The 19,913-nt window shown below is 32.8% G+C and overlaps 2 protein-coding genes across 2 annotated transcripts; one reads left to right on the top strand and one right to left on the bottom strand.

The window, feature by feature from the left end:
* Positions 1-5,740: 5,740 nt before the first annotated feature.
* Positions 5,741-10,457, top strand: LOC132035157 (uncharacterized). Its single transcript, XM_059425449.1, has 3 exons — positions 5,741-5,886; positions 8,727-9,141; positions 9,312-10,457. Exons 2-3 carry the CDS (start codon positions 8,878-8,880, stop codon positions 9,834-9,836), a joined length of 789 nt encoding a protein of 262 aa, XP_059281432.1. The 5' UTR covers positions 5,741-5,886; positions 8,727-8,877; the 3' UTR covers positions 9,837-10,457.
* Positions 10,458-11,594: 1,137 nt separating this feature from the next.
* LOC132032695 (probable leucine-rich repeat receptor-like protein kinase At1g35710) lies at positions 11,595-17,579 on the bottom strand. The gene is made up of 11 exons (XM_059422370.1): positions 17,287-17,579; positions 15,488-15,635; positions 15,288-15,359; positions 14,619-14,690; positions 13,911-13,982; positions 13,677-13,820; positions 13,509-13,589; positions 13,328-13,399; positions 13,133-13,204; positions 12,024-12,095; positions 11,595-11,949 (listed from the first exon to the last, which is right to left on the bottom strand). Exons 1-11 carry the CDS (start codon positions 17,375-17,377, stop codon positions 11,859-11,861), a joined length of 987 nt encoding a protein of 328 aa, XP_059278353.1. The 5' UTR covers positions 17,378-17,579; the 3' UTR covers positions 11,595-11,858.
* Positions 17,580-19,913: the final 2,334 nt, after the last annotated feature.

Genomic DNA, 19,913 nt, shown 5'->3' on the forward strand with positions numbered 1-19,913 from the left:
GGTTACCGTGGGATAGAATTGTTTAGAAAAAGCAAGAGTTGCATTATAAAAAATTTCTAAGAGTTCAACACATTCTTTAACATCTTCCCAATGCGTAAAATTTAACCAATCATCATTATTAATATTATATTTGTTGTGAACTTGTTGTATGGGAATCCTATACTCATATGCTTGTTGTAGCATAATGTAAGTGTAGTTCCACCTAGTCTCAATTTCTACTTGAATTTTCCTAGGTCTAAGGTTATTTTCCACACAAGCATTCTTAAAATCTCTAAGTCTTCCCCTATTAGCATTACAAAAAAGAAACGCAACCGCATCTCTAACTTTTTGAATAGAATCGTCAAAACACACAAGACCATCTTTAACAATTAAGTTTAAAATGTGACAACTACATCTCACATGAAAAATATTTTTAGCGGAGGGTTTAATTCTCTTTTTAAAAGACCAATCACCTTTGTATTATTAGAAGCATTATCTAAAGCAATACAAAGTGTTTTTCTATAAATGTTAAAAAATCTCATAATGGTAGACATTGAATCCGCTAAAAAAATTTCATCATGACGACCTTTTCCTTCATCATATAAAAAAGCTATAATTTTTTTTTGCATAACCCAATTGTCATCAACCCAATGACATGTAATAGCAAAAAAATCTAACTTGTTAAGACTAAGACCCAAATCAGCGGCAAGAGAAATATTACAATTTAAAGAATTAAATACATGACGCAAATAAAATCTATATTTTTTATACAAATCTATAACATCCGCTCTACAAGTACTTCTAGGAATATCCTCAAATAACGGATTATAACAATGTTGAATGTAAGTAACAAACCCCAAACCCAAAGGAAAGGAAAATGGTAAACAATCATAAGCTACCATTTTAGCTATTTCTACACGCTCTTTTTTCTTGTCATACTTAAAATTTTTACCGGTTCGTGGGTCTATCGTCATTTAAATACCCCCACATTTGAACCCGTTTGCTCTCCCCAAACATCCATATGTTTCTTTCTCATATGACCATTTAGTGTACCCGTTCCACCATCCTTACTAGTTTTTTGCCTAGAAGCAAATACTTGTCCACATAGGGTACATTTAGCTGTTTGACTTTCCCTATCCTTAGTCATAAATCTCTAAATTTTAGCGGTTGGCTTACGAGTTCTAGGCGGTTTGTCTTATGTATGTGATTATGCAGGACATGTATCTCCTATGGGATTTTCGGGGGCTTGTGTTTCATCATCATCATCAATTTCATTAAAAGTGTCGGTATAATGTTGTTACATTGCCTCATGACCTAAAAGTGGATTATTTCCACCAACATCAATACCTAAATTAGGTGTTTCTTCCACAAATGTTTCCTCATTAAGCCCACCCCTAACAATACCACTACTACTGGCACCACGTCTAAATCTCTTCGCCATTATTAAATAGAATTAATTTAAATCACACTCAAATAAATCACAAGAAAATAAATTGCAACAAATTAAATTGCGTAAATTAAATTGCGAAAAATAAAGATAGAGTTAGAACGAAGGTATCAAATTGCCGGACTAATTTCCAACAAAGTGAAGGCGGCTAGAATTGCAAATCCACCAAAGCTACTTCGGATTGTTGCAAAATCACCAACTCCACCAACAATCTTATAATTACAAAATTAATAATTGAAACTATAATAAGACTTTATAATATTTATTTGAGAGAAATTTAAAGTGGCTAATTGTTGCAAAGTAACTATAATTGAGAGATTGAGATTTGAGAGAAAGAGAAGAGTGAATTGGTGTGGATTAAAATGAAAATGGAGAGGGGTTTATATAGGGGTGGAGGATGGGTTAAAGTGTTAAAAAAAAAAGTTTGGGGGGTTGGGGGAGGCAAAAAATGGGTTTGGGACCATTTGGCAACGGCCATTTTTGCAAATGGACCGTTGGCCAACGGTCCAACAGAGCAGCCCAACGGCTCTATTTAAAAAAAAAAAAAAAAAAAAATTAATTCCACCGGTTTAACCGGTCCGGTTCCGGTTCCAAAAAAATTGAAACTGGACCGGTATGTAATAAACGGTTAATCAGAACCGGTTCCGGTTCCGGTTCTGATTTTACCGGTCCGGTTACCGGTTTGAACCGGTTGACGGATTTAATTACTAGTTAACAATTCCGCATAACTAAAACATTTTTATGGTATGAGTCAATATATGTATTATTTTATGTAGGGTAAAAGACGAAATAACTAATACATACTGAATTAGTAAAACTAAACCCCGCATAACTCTTAACCAACAATCAAATAACCTCTCAATAACTCTGAAATGATTTTCGCATTATTGGGTCATTGGTCAAAGCAGATTTTTTTCTTTTCATCTTTGTCAAATCAGAATAACAGGTAATAGTAAAAAACCATATATGCACTCTCATTTTTTTTTTTTTTTAAGTTTCACACCCAACTATCGGTTTTTTTTTTTATACCTTAACTATTATCATTTATGTATTAAAACACAGTGATTGAGCCAGAATTTTAATTAAAGGGGTTCAAAATATTAAAAAGCAGACGCACGAAGAAGCCAAAGAGGATTCAATCTACTATATATACGTAAAAAATAATTTTGATCATGTCTAAATGGTGTAATTTTTTGCCGAACTCCGCCCTCGTTAAAACACACACGTGACTATAGTTCACGTAGAAATGAGAACAGTTGATAGTTGGCCTAATCAACTTTGAGTTTTAATACACTCAAACCTCTCTATAATTGCCATTCGTTATAAGCATTTCACTATAACGGCCTGATTTTCTCTGAAATCGATTTTTTATGTTATATTTTACTTCTCTATAACAACATTCTACCTATAACGACGGCATTCATTATAGAGGTACACTCTTTGTAAAATTACCTTTCTATAATAACCATACTCAAATATTGTGTAATAATATTTTGTAGAAATATATCATGTATAAAAATAAAATATTAAAATATTTATAGTAATCAATAAGGGAAAGCTACTGAGTTCCTTTTCTTGAAAGTTTGAACAAAACTCTTCGTCAATTCAAAGGTTATATTATCACTAAGAGGCTGAAATTTATGAAACAAATTACCATTGTAGAATTCTTACGTCAAAATTAGAATATTTAAATTTTCAATTAATTTTAAATGCATATGCTCCTTAGATTTTAATTCTATATCGGTACAATAGAACTAATTATGAATTTATCAGTCACTTCAATTTTTAATTAATGAAATATGAAAATCAATTGAGATTTTAAAATTAACAAGTATTTTATTTTCGTTTATAACATAAAAAGTACAGAAAAATAAATATTTGCGTACTTTTATTTATAATAGCTAAATGAGATTCAAATATAATATACATACATAACAACACCTCATGAAATTTTTGGACAAACGCTGTTATTATATCTATCCTTTAGAAGAGCCAGTAAGTGGCACCTTCGTCGTCCGTCTGTGGACCCCCCATAAAAAAAAAAAAAAAAATTTTAGGGCCCCATATTAATCAACCCCTAAAAAAAAAAAAAAATTTGTAAAAAAAAATTTTTTGGGCCCCATATTAATCAAGTCCTTAAAAAAAAAAATTGTGGGCCCCATATTAAACAACATCGAGTATTAAAAAAAAGTGGAACTCACCACATCCAAAATCAGAGGAAAAAAAAAGTGGACCCCATATTAACAAAATCAAGCAATATTGAAAAAAAAGTGAATCCCATATTTAAAAAACAAACACTGTTAAAAAAAATGTGGGCCCCGTATTAAACACGATGCGTATTCGTAGCAAACACTAATATAATAAAGATTTAGATACGAAGACAAACTGATGTTATATTAATCGTATTTTGAACATAGTATATATATATATATATATATATATATATATATGCATAAAAATAGTCAAACTAATAATGTCCAAAAGGGTGGGCCCCATACTAAATAACACCAAGCAATATAAAAAATGAAAATAAAAAAAAGGAAGAAACTATATAAAGCATGGGTTTAGACTCATGCTTCATCGTCCGTTGTCCTTAAAAAAAAAAGGGGTGGGCCCCATACTAAATAACACCGAGCAAAGAAAAAAAAATTGGAACTCACCATCTCCAAACTCATGGAAAAAAATAAAGTGGATCCCATATTAACGAAATCAAGCAATATTAAAAAAAAAATTGAACCCCATATTAAAAAAATATATAATATTAAAAAAAAGAAGTGCAGACTTTTTATTCGTAGCAAACACTAATATAATAAAGTTTTAGATACAGAGCACAAACTACAATGTTATATTAATCGTGTTTTGAACATAATATATGTATATATATTATATGCATAAAAATAGTACAAACTAATAATGTCCAAAAAAAAAAAGTGCACCCCATAAAGGGTGGACCCCATACTAAACAACATCAAGCAATATATATATATATATATATAAAAAAAAAAAAAGTAAAAAAGTGGAACCCACCATCTCCAAACTCACGATAAAAAAAGTGGACCCCATATTAACAAAATCAAGCAATATAAAAAAAAAGTGAACCCCATATTAAAAAAAAATAATGTCAAAAAAAAAGTGCAGACTTTGTATTCGTAGTAAACACTAATATAATAAAGTTTTAGATACGGAGTACAAACTACAATGTTATATTAATCGTATTTTGAACATAGTGTGTGTGTATATATATATATATATATGCATAAAAATAGTGCAAATTAATAATGTCCAAAAAAAAAAAATGCACCCCATATTAAAAAATCAAACAATATTCATGTAATTTCCAAAGTATCTCATTTAGGCAATAATGATGAATTCATTGCCACGTGCGTATCAATTCATTAGTGGGAGCAAATGAAATTGCTTTTCTTCAAAAGGTTAGGTAGTCAAACCATACAATTTTCTTTCTTTTTTTATATTAGCGCGAGATCTAATCTAGATATTAAACTTGTTGTATTTGCTATTCCGCCATGTCATTTATTTGTTATGTTTACTAAAATAAATATACTTAAAATATTTATATTTTAAAATAAGATAGAATTTAATTAATTTTTTATTTTTATTCTTACTCCAATAAATGTGAAATAGATTAATGTCGTAGAAAAATATATATCAAATGGAAATCAAATAATGAATAAGGTAAATTAGTCAAATCATAATTCTAATCGACGTTTTCTTAAAAAACCATGCAAAAGACAACATGACAAGTAAAATGAGCTAAAACCGAGAATATTTACCAAAAATTAAAAAATAGTATTTCTTCGTTTAAATAGAAAATCAATTTCTACTTTGTTTTGTTTTAAACATGTAAAATTAATTTAATAATTTAAATTAGAATTATCCAAATCAAAATTTGATAAAAAATAATAAGTATTTTACACTTTTAAATTAATCGAATTAAAATTAAAAGTATCAGCGATGCTTAAATATTGCTATTGTTTTATCTCAAAGAGACGAAAATAGTTTCTTTTTAAACAAGTCTTCTCTTTTAAAAAATATTAATAAATTTGCCGATTTTGTATTCGTAGCAACCATTAATATAATAAAATTTTAGATACGGAGCACAAACTACAATGTTATATTAATTGTGCTTTGAACATAATATATATATATATATATATAATCACCATTCAAAGACAACTATATACACATAGATGCATTATAATCTAAAGTGTTGCGCACGGGCATAGACCGCTAGTATATATATATAGTTTAGGTAGAAAAAGTACGAAACGACATCATTTCTAGTTTGATGATGAGCGTGTCTTCTGGTAAATGTCCGACAAATAAAATCTATCTGTGAATTTTCAGTTTTGTCGGAAAAAGCAATGAGAAAGAGAAATCAATTTCTCTTCTCTTCATCCATTAATTAATTATTACTATAATTATATCATTTTTCCATACAAGTAAGTTACATCAAAACTCTCAAACAAATCACTCAATTTTTTTTTTTTTAATTATTATTGTGAATCTGCAGTCTGAGATTGTTCAATTTTTTTCTACTTTTGGCCCCGTTTATGTGCCCATTATTTAGTTTCCAGATTGGCTTTTGAATTAGCCTTTTATGCACTACTTTTTTTAAAAAAAAATCTCAACATTGTTGTTTGCATGCATGCAACATAGATTTTTTCTTAGGAATTTCTGTATGAGTCTTGTGATTAATGCCATACAATTGATTCGCTAAGAATATTGAATTGAATTTGAAATTTCTTGTTTTCTGTTTGTTTATTTGTTTTTATATCTTAAAGTTACTTTGATTCGTTATTAAGAGACAATGTCAACTTGGGGTTTAGGAATAGTTGATTGATTGATTGATTTTATTGTGTTAGGGCCGGTAGTGCGGGTAGTGCAAGAATTTAGATAAAGTGAGTATATTAAAGACGATGATTTTTTATACTCTGTTTGGATGGTCGTTACCCATGGTTTCATAATGTACAGTATCGACTTATCGTATTGTAATGTACTGTATTAATGAATATAATGTTTGGATAGACTGTATCGTTTGTTGTGATTTAATGATATTTTTATTGTTTGGTTTGACTGGTTGGTACTGTATAATAACATGTAAGTTTACTAAAATACCCTTAATTACAAACTAGTTTATATATATATTTATAAAACTAAGGTAAAGGATAAAATAGGAACTTTGAAAAATAAGTAGGTGGTGGATGGGGGTGCTCATTGGGTGGGTGGTGGGGGGTGGGTGGTGGTGAGGGGTAGTTGTTGGGGGTAGTGGGTGGTAGGCTGGGGGTCGGTGGCAGAGGGTGGGGGTAGGTGGGGTGGGGCTGGAGCAGGCTACTATGCGACAAAAGATCTTCTTTCAAAAGAGATTCGATTTGGAACTCTTAATATGTCCAAGGTTCAATATTGAAATAGTTTCAGAGGTTTTCCCCGACTTTGCTCATGTCCACAAACAATGCAAAATACCTCGACTTTTTTAGAAGAGGTTCGAGTCAAATAGCAATGATTCGGAGCACTTCTTTTTACACTATTTCAGAAACCCAAGGGGAGGGATGTCTTTTTTTTCCCCTTCTTTTTTTGTTTTTGTCCATTGTCAGGTTTGGCAGTCAGGGTCGGAGAAGGGCAATGACTCATTACCTTTTGAGTGAGATTTTGAGAAGAGTTGCTCTTTGGAGAGAGCAGTACAATGAAAGTTGTAAGCTGTTTTCGGGGTTGTCATTCCAACCCTGTTCCAACAATGCATTTCTTGGAGCTAGAAAGAGGAGCTACTTGACGTTGCATATTAGAACTCATTAAAGCTTGATTCGCATCTAAAGAAAATAAAGGAGGCACACATTTACATGGTTCAGTTATCGACTAGATTTGTCTAAATTTATACTACCCCAGACTTCCAATCGTAACATATTGTGATTTTGTTTGAAAGAACTAGTGGAAGAAAGCTTTGATCTTGAAACTGTTGATTAGATTAGCTTTGATCTTGAAACTGTTGGTTAGATTGTCTATTGATGCAAATTAAAATAGCATGCTTCACTTACATTTGCTAGTTATGACTCATGGATGTATAACTAAATTCTTTCCATTGAACTAGAAAATGTTAGTTGGAGGAAAGTTCTTAAATTAAAAACTATTTATTATGAGAATCCCCCCTGTGTGACTTGTGAGATTTCAAAGCATAAGCGTCGGAAGTCTAGATAAAGAGGATTGCGGTGAGTTGAGATTATCATAATTTTCTAACCATGATAACGAATTAACTATGATGAGTCCTCTTAATACTAACCTTTCAGCAAAATTCGATAGCGAGCCCCAGCTAATTTAGGATTGATATTGAGTTGATTGATCAATTATTTACTTGGATGACTGGCACACCTGAAGTATTAGTTCATCACTCATTCTTTGGTCATGATTTCTCCTTTTCCATATTTGCAATTATGTTAGCCTAATCTGTAGTCGAGTTTTAATTACATGTCTGACCATATTTTGACGTGGATATCCAAGGTTTCTCCCTATATTACTATGCAAAGTGAAATTTGAATGTGAAAAATGTCACGAGTTTAAATCTTGCCATGGACCAAGCCTAATATTTAAGTGGAAAAGGGTAGAAGCGCGGACCGCTACATCCAGTGGGTTTCAAATTGCGCACCATGTAGCCGTCGAGGATTTCTCGGTTATCAAAAAAATATCAATATAAAAAAGATAATGAAGAATGAATCAAATTATGGATGTAAGATCAACTATGTGATACCCAGAAATTGGAATTCAGCGGATTAATTGTTAATTCCTTTATACAGTATGATAATGTCACAAGAAGTTAGTTCTTGACCACTCTTCTTGTGGTAACTTGACATATCATCACATGAGGTATTCTGCTTCTCAGGAATTTGTATGCCAAGGGGCAGTCTTGACAGACCATTTGGAAAGCCTTGTCCCTTTATAGTTAAGAAAATAGTTTGTGAAAAGCAATTAGTTTGATCCACCACTTAGCTGCGACAGTAATGTCCATTTTCAGTCTGCCGAGGGGTGGGGGGTGGGGGGGTGGGGGTGGGGGTGTGTGTGGAGGACTGAGGAGGGTGACTAGATGATCTATTTTTTTTTTTTTTCAGAGAATGAACTTTCCTGTATTTACCTGGTAGTTAATACAATTTGCAATTTATTTGAGAGACCCTGATTAATGAGTAGTATAAACATAGTCCAGCTCTTATTTTTATGTATAATTGCTTGTGATTTTTAAATTGGCTGTCATCTTGAGATGGTAGATTAATGACTGGTTTTCTCCAGTGTCATTCAGGTTCAAAGGAGAAGCAACAGATGATTAAGTTTGAACCAAGAGGCTTGTCACTTTGAAGGTCAGGTTCAGCTTTTAGTATCATATTCAAGTACATGCCAAGTTGCAAACTCGAGTAATTGTCAGCAAATAGCGATTTAGGTTGCTGCCTGATATGTGGAGATCTATTTCAAATGCCATCACAAGCTTTGGACAGAAGAAGGAATGTGGTGAGCCCAGTCGAGCTTGCCATGAATGCTCAGATGAAGATGATGCCTATTCTAATGTCAGCACCGAGGAAGGCCTTGAATGCCCAATATGCTGGGAGTCCTTTAACATTGTCGAAAATGTCCCTTATGTCTTGTGGTGCGGTCACACACTTTGCAAGAACTGTCTATTGGGACTTAAGCCAGCTTCTTGGAAGTTCTCCACTCAACAGGTCACTACTAAAAAAACAGGAATCAGCAACAGTCACTAAATTCTGTAGCTAAACAGCAAATCTGTCGCTAATCCTATTTAGCACATATTAGCGACGTGTCACAAAATTTTGTTAGCTACGAGCAACTCAGTGAAGGATTAATTTGTAGCTAATTACAGATTTTTTTGCAGGTCCAGATTCCATTATTCATTTCCTGTCCATGGTGCAATATGCTGACATTTCGGTTGCCGTTCAACGGGAATCTCAAATTTCCTAGCAAGAATTTCTTCCTCCTCTGGATGGTGGAAAGCAGAAACGGCGACAGGGTGAAGTCTCCATCTTCCATATGTAGGGATCATCAACATGAGTGGTCCCTAAGGTGCACTTCAGTTACGGGGAACAACACCTCCGTCCTGAACAGCAGGAGGGTACATCGTCTAGGATCTCCAGGGTCTAGCACCGGTACTACTGGTACCCCTGCATCACAGAGGGCACACTTTTCTCTTCACAAGTCCCTCGATTTCTTTATCCGCGTTACATCCAAGTTTCCATTAGTTATCGTGCTTCTTCTACTTGTTATGTTCGCGATACCTTCCTGTGCAGCCGTCCTAGCACTCTACTTACTGATCACAATTCTCTTTGGACTTCCATCTTTCCTAGTATTGTACTTTGCCTATCCTGCTTTAGAGTGGCTGGTTAAAGAGATCACAGCTTGAAATGTTCTCTTTCAATTTGTTTGAGAAATTCTCTCATATCAAGGAAGGTGTAAATTTCTTGTTTCTTAAGGGGTCTAATATTTTAGTTTTTAATTTGCAGAGACTATTGAACTAATAATATGTTAGTTCACAGATCCATTCACATATTCTTTTTCCTACCAAAATTGCACCATAAAGAAGCTTTGTGGTTCTTTGTGTTGATCCAAGATTTGAACTTTATGGGTTCGGATTCGGAATTCTACCACATCCCATCTAATTTATCGGATTCATAATTTATTATTTGTACTTATTGAATTTTTAAAGTATTATATATACATGGTCTAGCTAAAGTTGCTAGGTCCGGATGAACCTGTAGCTTATTCACTAGATCCGCCCGTTGTTGCTGAATTGAAGCATAGAGAAGTCAGCTTGGTGGTAACTTAGATTAGATTCTTGGATTTTCTTAATACAGTTTAGGCTGGTTAGATTAGTGATGGTTTAGAAGAATTTGCGTGAATAAGAAAATATGGTTTGTCTATCATTTTTTTTTATGCAGCTATGTTCCATTTCTTGATGTGGTTTGAGCTATTGTAATCATCTCCCAGGAATTAAACATCTTATTTTAGAGATCTATCAAAAGAAGATTCTATCAATAGATAATATTTAGAATATTTGAAAGAAAAAATTCAAGTGTTTGTTGTACAATTTGGTCAATTATCTCAATTTTTATATGAAATAGAGAATTTGAAGCTTGGAAAATCATCAGAGCACTTAATCGACTTTCATTTTAAACACTCTAAAAATAAAATGAAAACATTGAACAACAGGCAAGAATACAACTTGGTACTCGACACAAAATAACAAACACATCGAACTTTCTGAAAATTAAGATCCTTAATTGCTAAATGAAAATAGAAAAACATATATTACAAGTAATTCAATTTTTTTATTTGTTATTTCAAAGATCTGAATCCAAAGCCAAAAGCCTACAATCTTTGAATACTTACATCCAAAAACCAAAAAAAAAAAAAAAAAAAAAAAAAAATCGGTTTGATTTTATTTTTGATTTAATCCAAATAATGTACACCTTTAATACGTATAGGCCTTACGCCGTTTTCATTTGATTTAGAAGTAGTTACGTAGGAATTGGTGATGTGAGAAAAGTCTAGGTAGTGATTAATAATGAAATGCTCATTATACGATGATTAATAATGAAGATGTTGCTATTCGGTGATTCCAAATGACATTCCTATTCAAAATTCTATCCGCATATAACAAACATAAATTCGTGCACAATTTCATGCGACCATTGTTTAATACCATCAACCAAGCACTACATTATCTCACACAAGACTCCATACCAGCATTAATCATATTTATGCCCAATCAAACACTGAATTATCTTATGCAAAATTTAGCGATGAGATTAACTATTTCGATACCCAAACCAAGCAACCCCACAGGTTACCCTGTCATCTTCCCCGTTTAAAATTGCACATAACGGTACTCATGTTACGTGATCCCAAGTTAACTAAAATTTTCAATATGATATTTCAATAACATATGAAAGAAAGCTCAGGAGTAGAGAACATTCAGGCTTCAACTAACAGAACATAGAAGATCATTTTGCTTGATCCGTAACTAGTACTAGCAACTTCATAGTTCAAAGAACGAGAAAAGCTCGTCCAAGATAACCTTTCTATTAGTATATATATTCTCCATCCTTTTCATGTAACTTGGTGAATCTGCTCGGCGTAAAATCAAAACCAAATACAAGAATTTAAGGCAAGTGCGACAGCTGATTTCAGATGCATGTCGCAATAACTTATAATGATTCGTTACGTGGTACTATTAACTACAGAACAGCAACTAAGTTTAGTTGATTGCTTCTTTGCACAAAAAGATAGAGACTTTTCTCATCTGGCAACTAAAGAATAGACACTGACAGAATTGGCGTCGCTGCTTCTTTCGACAACCTAGTTACACTTGCTCATGAATAAATAACAGTACGAGTTCTTTTTTTTTTTTTAATCTTTTTTTCCCTTAAACGAGGAAATCTGCGTCCGAAAGTTCTAGAACTTTGTGCGGGCCAATTGGTTTTACGCCAGGCCGGAACGCGTTCTCTTCAATGTACCTATGACATAATTTAACATATCAGTATTTGCAAAAAGCCAAAGAATGCTCAGTAGCAAAAAAATGAACACTTACATTTCCTTCAAGAAAGGGTGCTTGTAGAATGCATCTGGGATCCTCCCGGAGAATTGATTGTGATCGAGATACCTGAAATCAGATTCAGCTTCAGACATGGTTCTACACAATCTCCACTCATTCACATGCAGATATCAAATATCAAATGCATGCAGAACTATATTTCTTTTTGGTGCAAGTTCTACCAGTATACAACTAAGAAGACTAAATGACCGATCTATACCACCAGAATTTTGATGGGCTAAGAACGTAAAAGATATATAGATAATAAATAAAAGAAAAGAAAAAGCAGTAGCACACAATTGCAAGGGCCATTTGAGCTTCAAGGCAAAGCATAATTCTAGTGCAAACAAGAATAACTTTAAATATAGATAATGCGTGAAAAAGGACTATAAACACAAACTTCTTTTTGATAATGAAAACACAAACAACAATAATAGGGGTAGAGAACACTCTTGCATCCTTTTTTTTTTTTTTTTTTTTTTTGAAAAAGAACACTCTTGCATCCAATTTCTGCAGGCAGTTTCTATACATTACTATGTCCGAGGACATCATCAAGGATAAGGTCCAATAAGGTCAGCCAACAAGCTCAAAGTGCATCTACCAACCTTTTTTTCACAGCATCTGTAAATTGCAAAATCCTCAAATTTATCTCCTTAAGAAAGAAAGAGCCTTGCAAGACCACATTAGCCAACTAGCCCCAAGTGCATCTACTAATGTTTTTGTCAAAGCATCCTTAAGTTGAACAATCCTCAAAATTCATCTTTTTAAGCAATAAAGATCCATGAAAGACTGCACTCATTAGACAATCACTGGGACATCACATCCAGTATGCTAGATTTTTTTATAGTTATAACGCAATTTATTAATACTGTAACAGAAAACAGCACTAAACCAGTGCAAGCTAACACAGGTCCCCGATCATATCTAACATGGCATCTAATCATGTACAAAGACCAGGTTGCACCAAAAAGCTGTCAAAGAGAGAGATCTAAACTTTAAGGCTAAGAATGTTTCTGTATTTGCCTTCAAAAATTCTGAAATTTCTGTCCAAACTGTCCACATCCAGTTTAATAAATGAGTAGATAAGAGCATAGAGGAAGACTCACAAGTAAGTTAACTTAGGAATATGAGCAATGCTATATGGTATAACTCCTGTCATCCTGTTGTAAGATAGATATCTGTATAACCAGAGCAACCAAGTTAAGCATAATGATATTTATTAACTACTACAGGAGAAATTAGCTGTTATTTGTCCAAAAGACGAGCACTAATCACGGAGAAGCTTTCTTCTCAACACTTACAAGATCTCCAAGTTCGTCAAATTTGCAAGTTGCGCTGGAATGCCTCCAGTAAGATAATTATTATTTAAGTATCTGCAAGTTACAGCACGTGTTAAGTCCTTGAATTAGCATATAATCCATAACACTAGCAGCAGGATGTCTTCAAGTGATTTGACATTTAAACAAAGAATAATCAACTTACAAGTTGCGGAGAACTGGAAAGCATCCTTCAATACGTATGAGTTCTCTTATAGTTCCAACAAACCGATTATTACCAACATCCCTGGAATTACATGAGATCTCAGTGACACCCATGTACGACACAGGTTCCATATGCTAAATTGGAGAAGAAGTTAAGATGGTATCTTACAGGTGTCGAAGATACTGCAAGGTACCCAGTTCAGGTGGAATTCGTCCAGTAAAATGATTTTCATGCAGATGGAGATAACGAAGTTCAGGAAGATTAGCAAGCTCCTTGGGTATTTCGCCTTTGAAATTATTAAAACTTAGGTAGCTGAAAAATATACATATCAGTTATTAGTCGATAACAGCAAAATAGATCAGTGGATAAAGAGTACAGCTAGAGAAGCTGAAAAGCACTCACAGATGTGTTAACTGCTTTAGTTCACCTATTTCAGGTGGAATGACATCTTGCAGCTTATTCCACCTTACATTTCTGGGAAAAAGAAGCAAGAACAACAATATCACACTCTGGGAAACTACAGTATACCAAATAATTTTTCACCCTAGTATCTTGGGCAAGAAAAGCAGTAAAAGTAAATTTCAAAGTTGATAACATTAAGTGGAGGTTCCTATGGACAAAAGAAAAACCTAAAGCTAGGATACAGGGCATCAGAAAGTAGATGTTGAGATATACATCTAATATGATTCTAAAAGAAAGGCCTGTAGCAAGTGACATTTTCTTGATAATAACCTACTCTATTTTTTTCCTAAGAAAATAAACCTACTCTATATATTCTGTCGGTTGAAAATTTTTATTGTCCCATGCAGACTATATCAGGCAGACTCCCTCCCACCCCCTTTTGGGATTAATCATCAATCAGATAGACTTTTCGTTGCTTAGATAAAAGCATTTCATCTCGATGCAAATGCCATGTAATCACTTTGTACAACACATTTGAATTGTATGAACACCACCTAGCTAGATTTCAACGGATAAACTTGTGTTAATCCAGAAACTGGAGAATCAGGCTATTGAGAGACAGAGCATGAGCTCTAAACATAAATATCAGTTTGTAACAGCTACTAAATATAGATACTTCGATAGGAGTATACAGGTAAAAGGTAGTACAATATTTTTAGACGCTTCAAACGCCCAATTTGAGAAGGAAGAGGGCCAGTCAGCTTGTTATTGTGCAGATCCCTGCCACATGAAAGAATATTATGGATTAGTAAGTTTAGAATGAAAATCAAGAGATCTAACAATACAGACGCAATATCCACTAACTATTGCCTCGAAAAAATACTCCCTCTGGTCCAAATTTATGTGATACATTTTCCTTTTTAGTCTCTCCTAACAAAATTGTCATCTCTCTATATTCAAAAACAATTTACCTTTAAAATTCTCATTTTACCCTTAGTAGGATGATTTATTGCCACACAAATGTCTAAGGCTTGTTTTACACCACTAGTTTCAAAAATCTTCATTCCCTTTCCTTCTTACACTCTGTGCCCAATGCTGCCGTATAAATTGGGAAGGAGGGAGTATCAAATTGGAAAATAATGTCTATGCAAATTATTGTTAACACCAAGTTTTATTTCATTTTTATAATAATAGTTAACACCCAATCAAATTCTTTTAGCTGGTAATGAAGAACTATGATTGGACTGTATAAAAACATCCAAATTGGAACTTTAGGGCAATTTCTCAGTTTAATGAGATAAAAAATCTTTAAGAAATAGCTAAAGCAACCTTTGTAGATACTAGATTCTTGTACAAATTCAAAGAGAAAAATCTTACAGTCTAGTAAGATCCAATAAATTAGTGACAGCAGTAGGAAATGGGCCAACAATTGAAACAGCATAAACTTCCCTGCAAGTGGTAAAACAGAAACAGAACTTGTGAAAAAGTGGGGAAAAGGATATTTCATTCTGTGAGTAACTTCATACAGATTTGAACCTTACAGAAAACCTACTTAGAACTGGTGAGGCAATACTTACAATTCGGTAACTACTCTATAATCACCCTGTGTGGAACATGTAACACCAGACCATGGAGGTAAATCACCATCTCCACAAGGATCATCTCCAACCCATGCATACACCACTCTCCATCCAAGAGATGCCTTAATTTCATTCAAAGCTTTCACTACAGTCATATTCCAGAAGATCAAATTAGTCCATATTAAAAATGTACATTCAGGTACTTTGTTTTTTTATGAATACAATCAATGGCCTTACTAAACTGTTTAAATCCTTTTGATGAAAGTTATTAAAGGAAAGAGAGTTGTTACAATTGGAACACCATAACATTTCCAACAAGACTAAGAGTAGAGCGCAAACCTATTAACCTTGTGGTCAGGGCTCAAGCCCCACAGTGGGTGGTTCTTATTTGATGGCAAGCATAAAATTATTCATGATTGACTATACACTTACTTATACTACAACTTAAGTAACTAATAATCATGGAGTTGAATTTAGTTGACATTTATTGAGTGATAAATTGGTTTAGTTTCTTAAGACAGCTATGTTTACCTGTAATAACTAGAAAATAGAATTCTTCAAGCAAAAACAGATAAAAAATTATAGCTGATAACACTCCAAGGCGTTCATTTATTGCAGATAACAAATAATACATTGTACAGATCATGATTATACATCCAATGAATAGCTATTTCTCAACAAAATCAACTAACTGCAAAGCATGAATTTTTAAACCAAGCGAACAGACATTCAGAAAAAAAAAGAAAAAAAAAAAGGAAATTAAAGTAACAGGAGATGAAAACGCAAAAAGTTTTCACTTCAAACTATATAAGCTTGAAATTAGAAGCTGCATAAAATCTATAAACTACATGAATTCCATAAACATCCAATTACTTTCACTCAAACTATAAGCTTGCACTTAGATATTGCATAAAATCTACGAAATTCACTTGTTTCCACTGAAACAATAAAATTTCAGTAGAAACTGCATATATAATCTATAAAATCCAACTATTTTTCACTCAAATTAACTGAGTTTCTCACCTAAAATCTAAGAAATCAGGTATTACTCGACTCAAACTATTAAACTTGCACTTAGAAGCTGGATAAAATCTATAAAATTCAATTACTACAACTCAAACTATAAACTTTCTACATAAAATCAATAAAATCCACTTACTCAAACTATAAGCTCGAACTTAGAAATTGCATAAAATCTACAAAGTTCAATTATTCCCGCTGAAACAATAAAATTTCTTTAGAAAATGCATATAATCAACAAAATCCAACTGATTTCTTCACCTAAAAGCTAAGAACTTATAAACTATAAACTTGCTTTAGAACCTAAGTAAATCGAAAAAATCCACTTACTTCCACACAAATTGCATAAAATCTACAATGTTCAATCATTTTGCTGAATTACAAAATTTAACTAGAAACAGCATATAATCTATATAATCCAACTATTTTCAGTCAAATTAACTGATTTATTTCGACTCAAAATATAAGCTTGCACTTAAAAATGACATCAAATCTACAAACTTCAATAATTTTCACTGAAACTACAAATTTCACTAGAAAATGCATATAATCAACAAAATCCAACTATTTTTCACTCAAATTAACTTGATTATTTCCACTCAAAATATAAGATTGCACTTAAAAATAACATAAAATCTACAAACTTCAACAGTTTTCACTGAAACTACAAAATTTCACTAGAAACGGCATATAATCTACCAAATCCAACTATTTTCACTCAAATGGACTCATTTTCTCACCTAAAAATCTAAGAAATTAAGGGAAAAGTAGAATACCGTCACGCTTGAGAGTTTTACAGTGAACGACACCGTATTGGATCAAGGATAATGAGAAGATCAACAGAAATACTGCAGGTAGATGAGCCATTTAAATAGGTAATCAATCACCTTCAGTGAATATCGAATTTTGAATCACCGGTAAAAAAAAAAAAAGTACAATCCGAAGAGCTATAGGTACATTATACAAAGGTGTATATAGTGAGATTTGAGAGAGATGATGAAGTGAAGAAGAAGATCTGTGTGTGAATGAAAGTGATAAATGAATCCTCAAAATTGGAGTAGTAGTTTTTTATATACGACGCGCTAAAATAGCTTGCTCTGCGCGTCGGTGGATTGGATTTTCCACCCTCTTTTAAAAAAGAAAAAAACATTTCATGTAGAAAATATTTAACCCAATTTTTACAATATCGAAATCTAGATTATTTGATACTCCCGGACCCCACTTGTGGGACTACAAGTATGTTGTCGTTGGTATGGTATTTTGATATGATCCCTATCGGCAGAAGTTCCTCAGGACCTTTCACACGTAGCCAAGCAAAGGAGCTCCAACTACTTCAAGTGAAGAGCTTGAGGAAAGAATTGCAAGAGTCTACAACATTTGGGAGATAGCTTGGGAGGATCTTGAAGAGGCCACTCCAAAAGGTGGCTAGGAGCGCAAAGTGGCTAGAACTGCAATTCATCGCTAAAAGATGTAAATCTTGGTCTAGAATTCAATTCAAGGCTAAGGATGCAAATTAAGGTCATAATTGCAAGCATTTGACAATTGGAGCATTGAAGACCCATGTTGGGGTTATTTTCGCAAAGAGCCACTTTAGGGCCTTTGTTGTAATGTCAAGACTATAAATAGGACACTTAGTCTTAATTTGCTCCTTAGCTTGAATATTGATGAATAAACTCATTTTGAGAGATTGTTTAGTTATCTTAATATAGATTGTTTGGTTGCTTCTAAGTGTGATTTTTTAGTTGCTAATTGAATTTCATTTCCATTGGATTCATAGTGTGTTACTCATTTGTGGATTTCATTTGGGCAATTCATTGAATTCAAATAGTTTAGGTTCCTTAGTTGGATTCCAATTAGGAGGGTTTAGGTTTAGAATACCTAAATTTGCCTATAGAATCCATTACTAAGTGGGTCTAACTCTTATTTTCTCACCCCAATTCTTCATCTATCCCTTTTATTTTCTTTTTGTTATTTTTGAATTTCTTAGAGTTTCAATTAGGTTTCTATCATATTTGGTATTTCACTAGCAAACTATGTCGTGGCCCAACATGATTAATTTGGTTACTCACTTTAGTTAGTTTTTATGATTTCTATATTTTGCAAAGGATACTGCTATCTCTATATTTTGTATCTTTTCCTTTTATTTTTCCCCTTAATTTCTCAATTATTGTTAAATTTGTGTTATTTTGGTTACATCTGCCTCTTGTTATATTTAGTAAGTTGACAATTCAAATATCCTACATGTCAAGTTTATAATCACAAGATTCAAAGGATATTTTATTATATTATACACATTTTTAATTTAGAACCACAAGATTCAAAAGTCTATTTTTATTTCTTAAACTCCATATATAGTCAAACTTAGACATTTAAATTGAGACAGAGGGAGTATATGCTAGATGAAGGAAATGAAAGGATGATTGAGACACTGCGGATACGTAGGGACCTAAAAAGTAGACACACAAGAGGTAGAATTAATGTTAAACACGAAATGTACACGTTAATCTCATTTAGAGTACAATTTCATGTGCTTTCTATAATAGAGTAATAAAATGAAGTGTAGAAGTAAAGAAATATGATAATGTAAAAGTGGAATACATGTGTACAGGTGGCAAACCAAGTAGTAGTACTTATTAAGTGAAGTGGATCCACAGCTGGAAAAAAAGGAAAGAAAACAAGTACAATTGAAATAATCAAAATTTAGTGTACAACTCAAACAACTTTTTGTATAATTTATTATTGCTGTGTTCGTCCCTTTTGGACATTTATATGCATTAGAAAAATATGAAACAAAGTTGAGGTGGCATAGATAATATTGAGTGGGATACAAATTAAATGCTAGGGTCACACCTAGTTAGGGATAGAGATGATGGCAATTTTATGGAAAGACACGTGCTAACAGTGAAAAGGCAGAAGGATACAAAAGTATTTATAGGAAAAGATAAAGGATATGAAAGTAATGAAAAATTGGAATGTCTTTTAAATGAAACACAAAGTACAAGTTTTCTTGCGTGTGTTCGTCCTCTTATCCCATTTATATATAGTAGAAAAAAGTGTGTTTTGACGTGAAAATACAATTGAAGTTTTGTGAGTGAAAACTACTAAAAAGTTATATTTTATTCTTTCATAAATAACTATTACTTAAATTTTTTATTTTTAATAATATTCATATCATTTGCACTAATCATGTGCTACTCGAGCGACATACACGTGCAACACACGTGCTAAAAAACCAGTTGAAAATATATTGCTCACATCGTTTCTTGTGTTTATGAAGAAATATGATTAGTGAGTATTCTTGTAATCAATTTCAATTAGCTGAATACACAGACAACCCCTTAAACTTGTCCAAAAATTTCATTTAGACACCTTAACTAAAGGTGTGACCTATTGAGCACCTAAT

Source organism: Lycium ferocissimum, chromosome 10 (assembly GCF_029784015.1).
Source record: "Lycium ferocissimum isolate CSIRO_LF1 chromosome 10, AGI_CSIRO_Lferr_CH_V1, whole genome shotgun sequence".
NCBI classification, from domain to species: domain Eukaryota; kingdom Viridiplantae; phylum Streptophyta; class Magnoliopsida; order Solanales; family Solanaceae; genus Lycium; species Lycium ferocissimum.

What these genes read in the sequence shown, in the direction of transcription:
- LOC132035157 (XM_059425449.1), top strand. Translation starts at nt 8,878, where the DNA reads ATGTGGAGATCTATTTCAAATGCCATCACAAGCTTTGGACAGAAGAAG. An exon ending in GGAAGTTCTCCACTCAACAG is followed by an intron (nt 9,142 to 9,311) that starts GTCACTACTAAA and finishes ATTTTTTTGCAG; the next exon opens with GTCCAGATTCCATTATTCAT.
- LOC132032695 (XM_059422370.1), bottom strand. Translation starts at nt 17,377, where the DNA reads ATGGCTCATCTACCTGCAGTATTTCTGTTGATCTTCTCATTATCCTTG. An exon ending in TTATTGGATCTTACTAGACT is followed by an intron (nt 14,691 to 15,287) that starts GTAAGATTTTTC and finishes TTCATGTGGCAG; the next exon opens with GGATCTGCACAATAACAAGC. An exon ending in TTGAAGCGTCTAAAAATATT is followed by an intron (nt 13,983 to 14,618) that starts GTACTACCTTTT and finishes TCTTTTTCCCAG; the next exon opens with AAATGTAAGGTGGAATAAGC.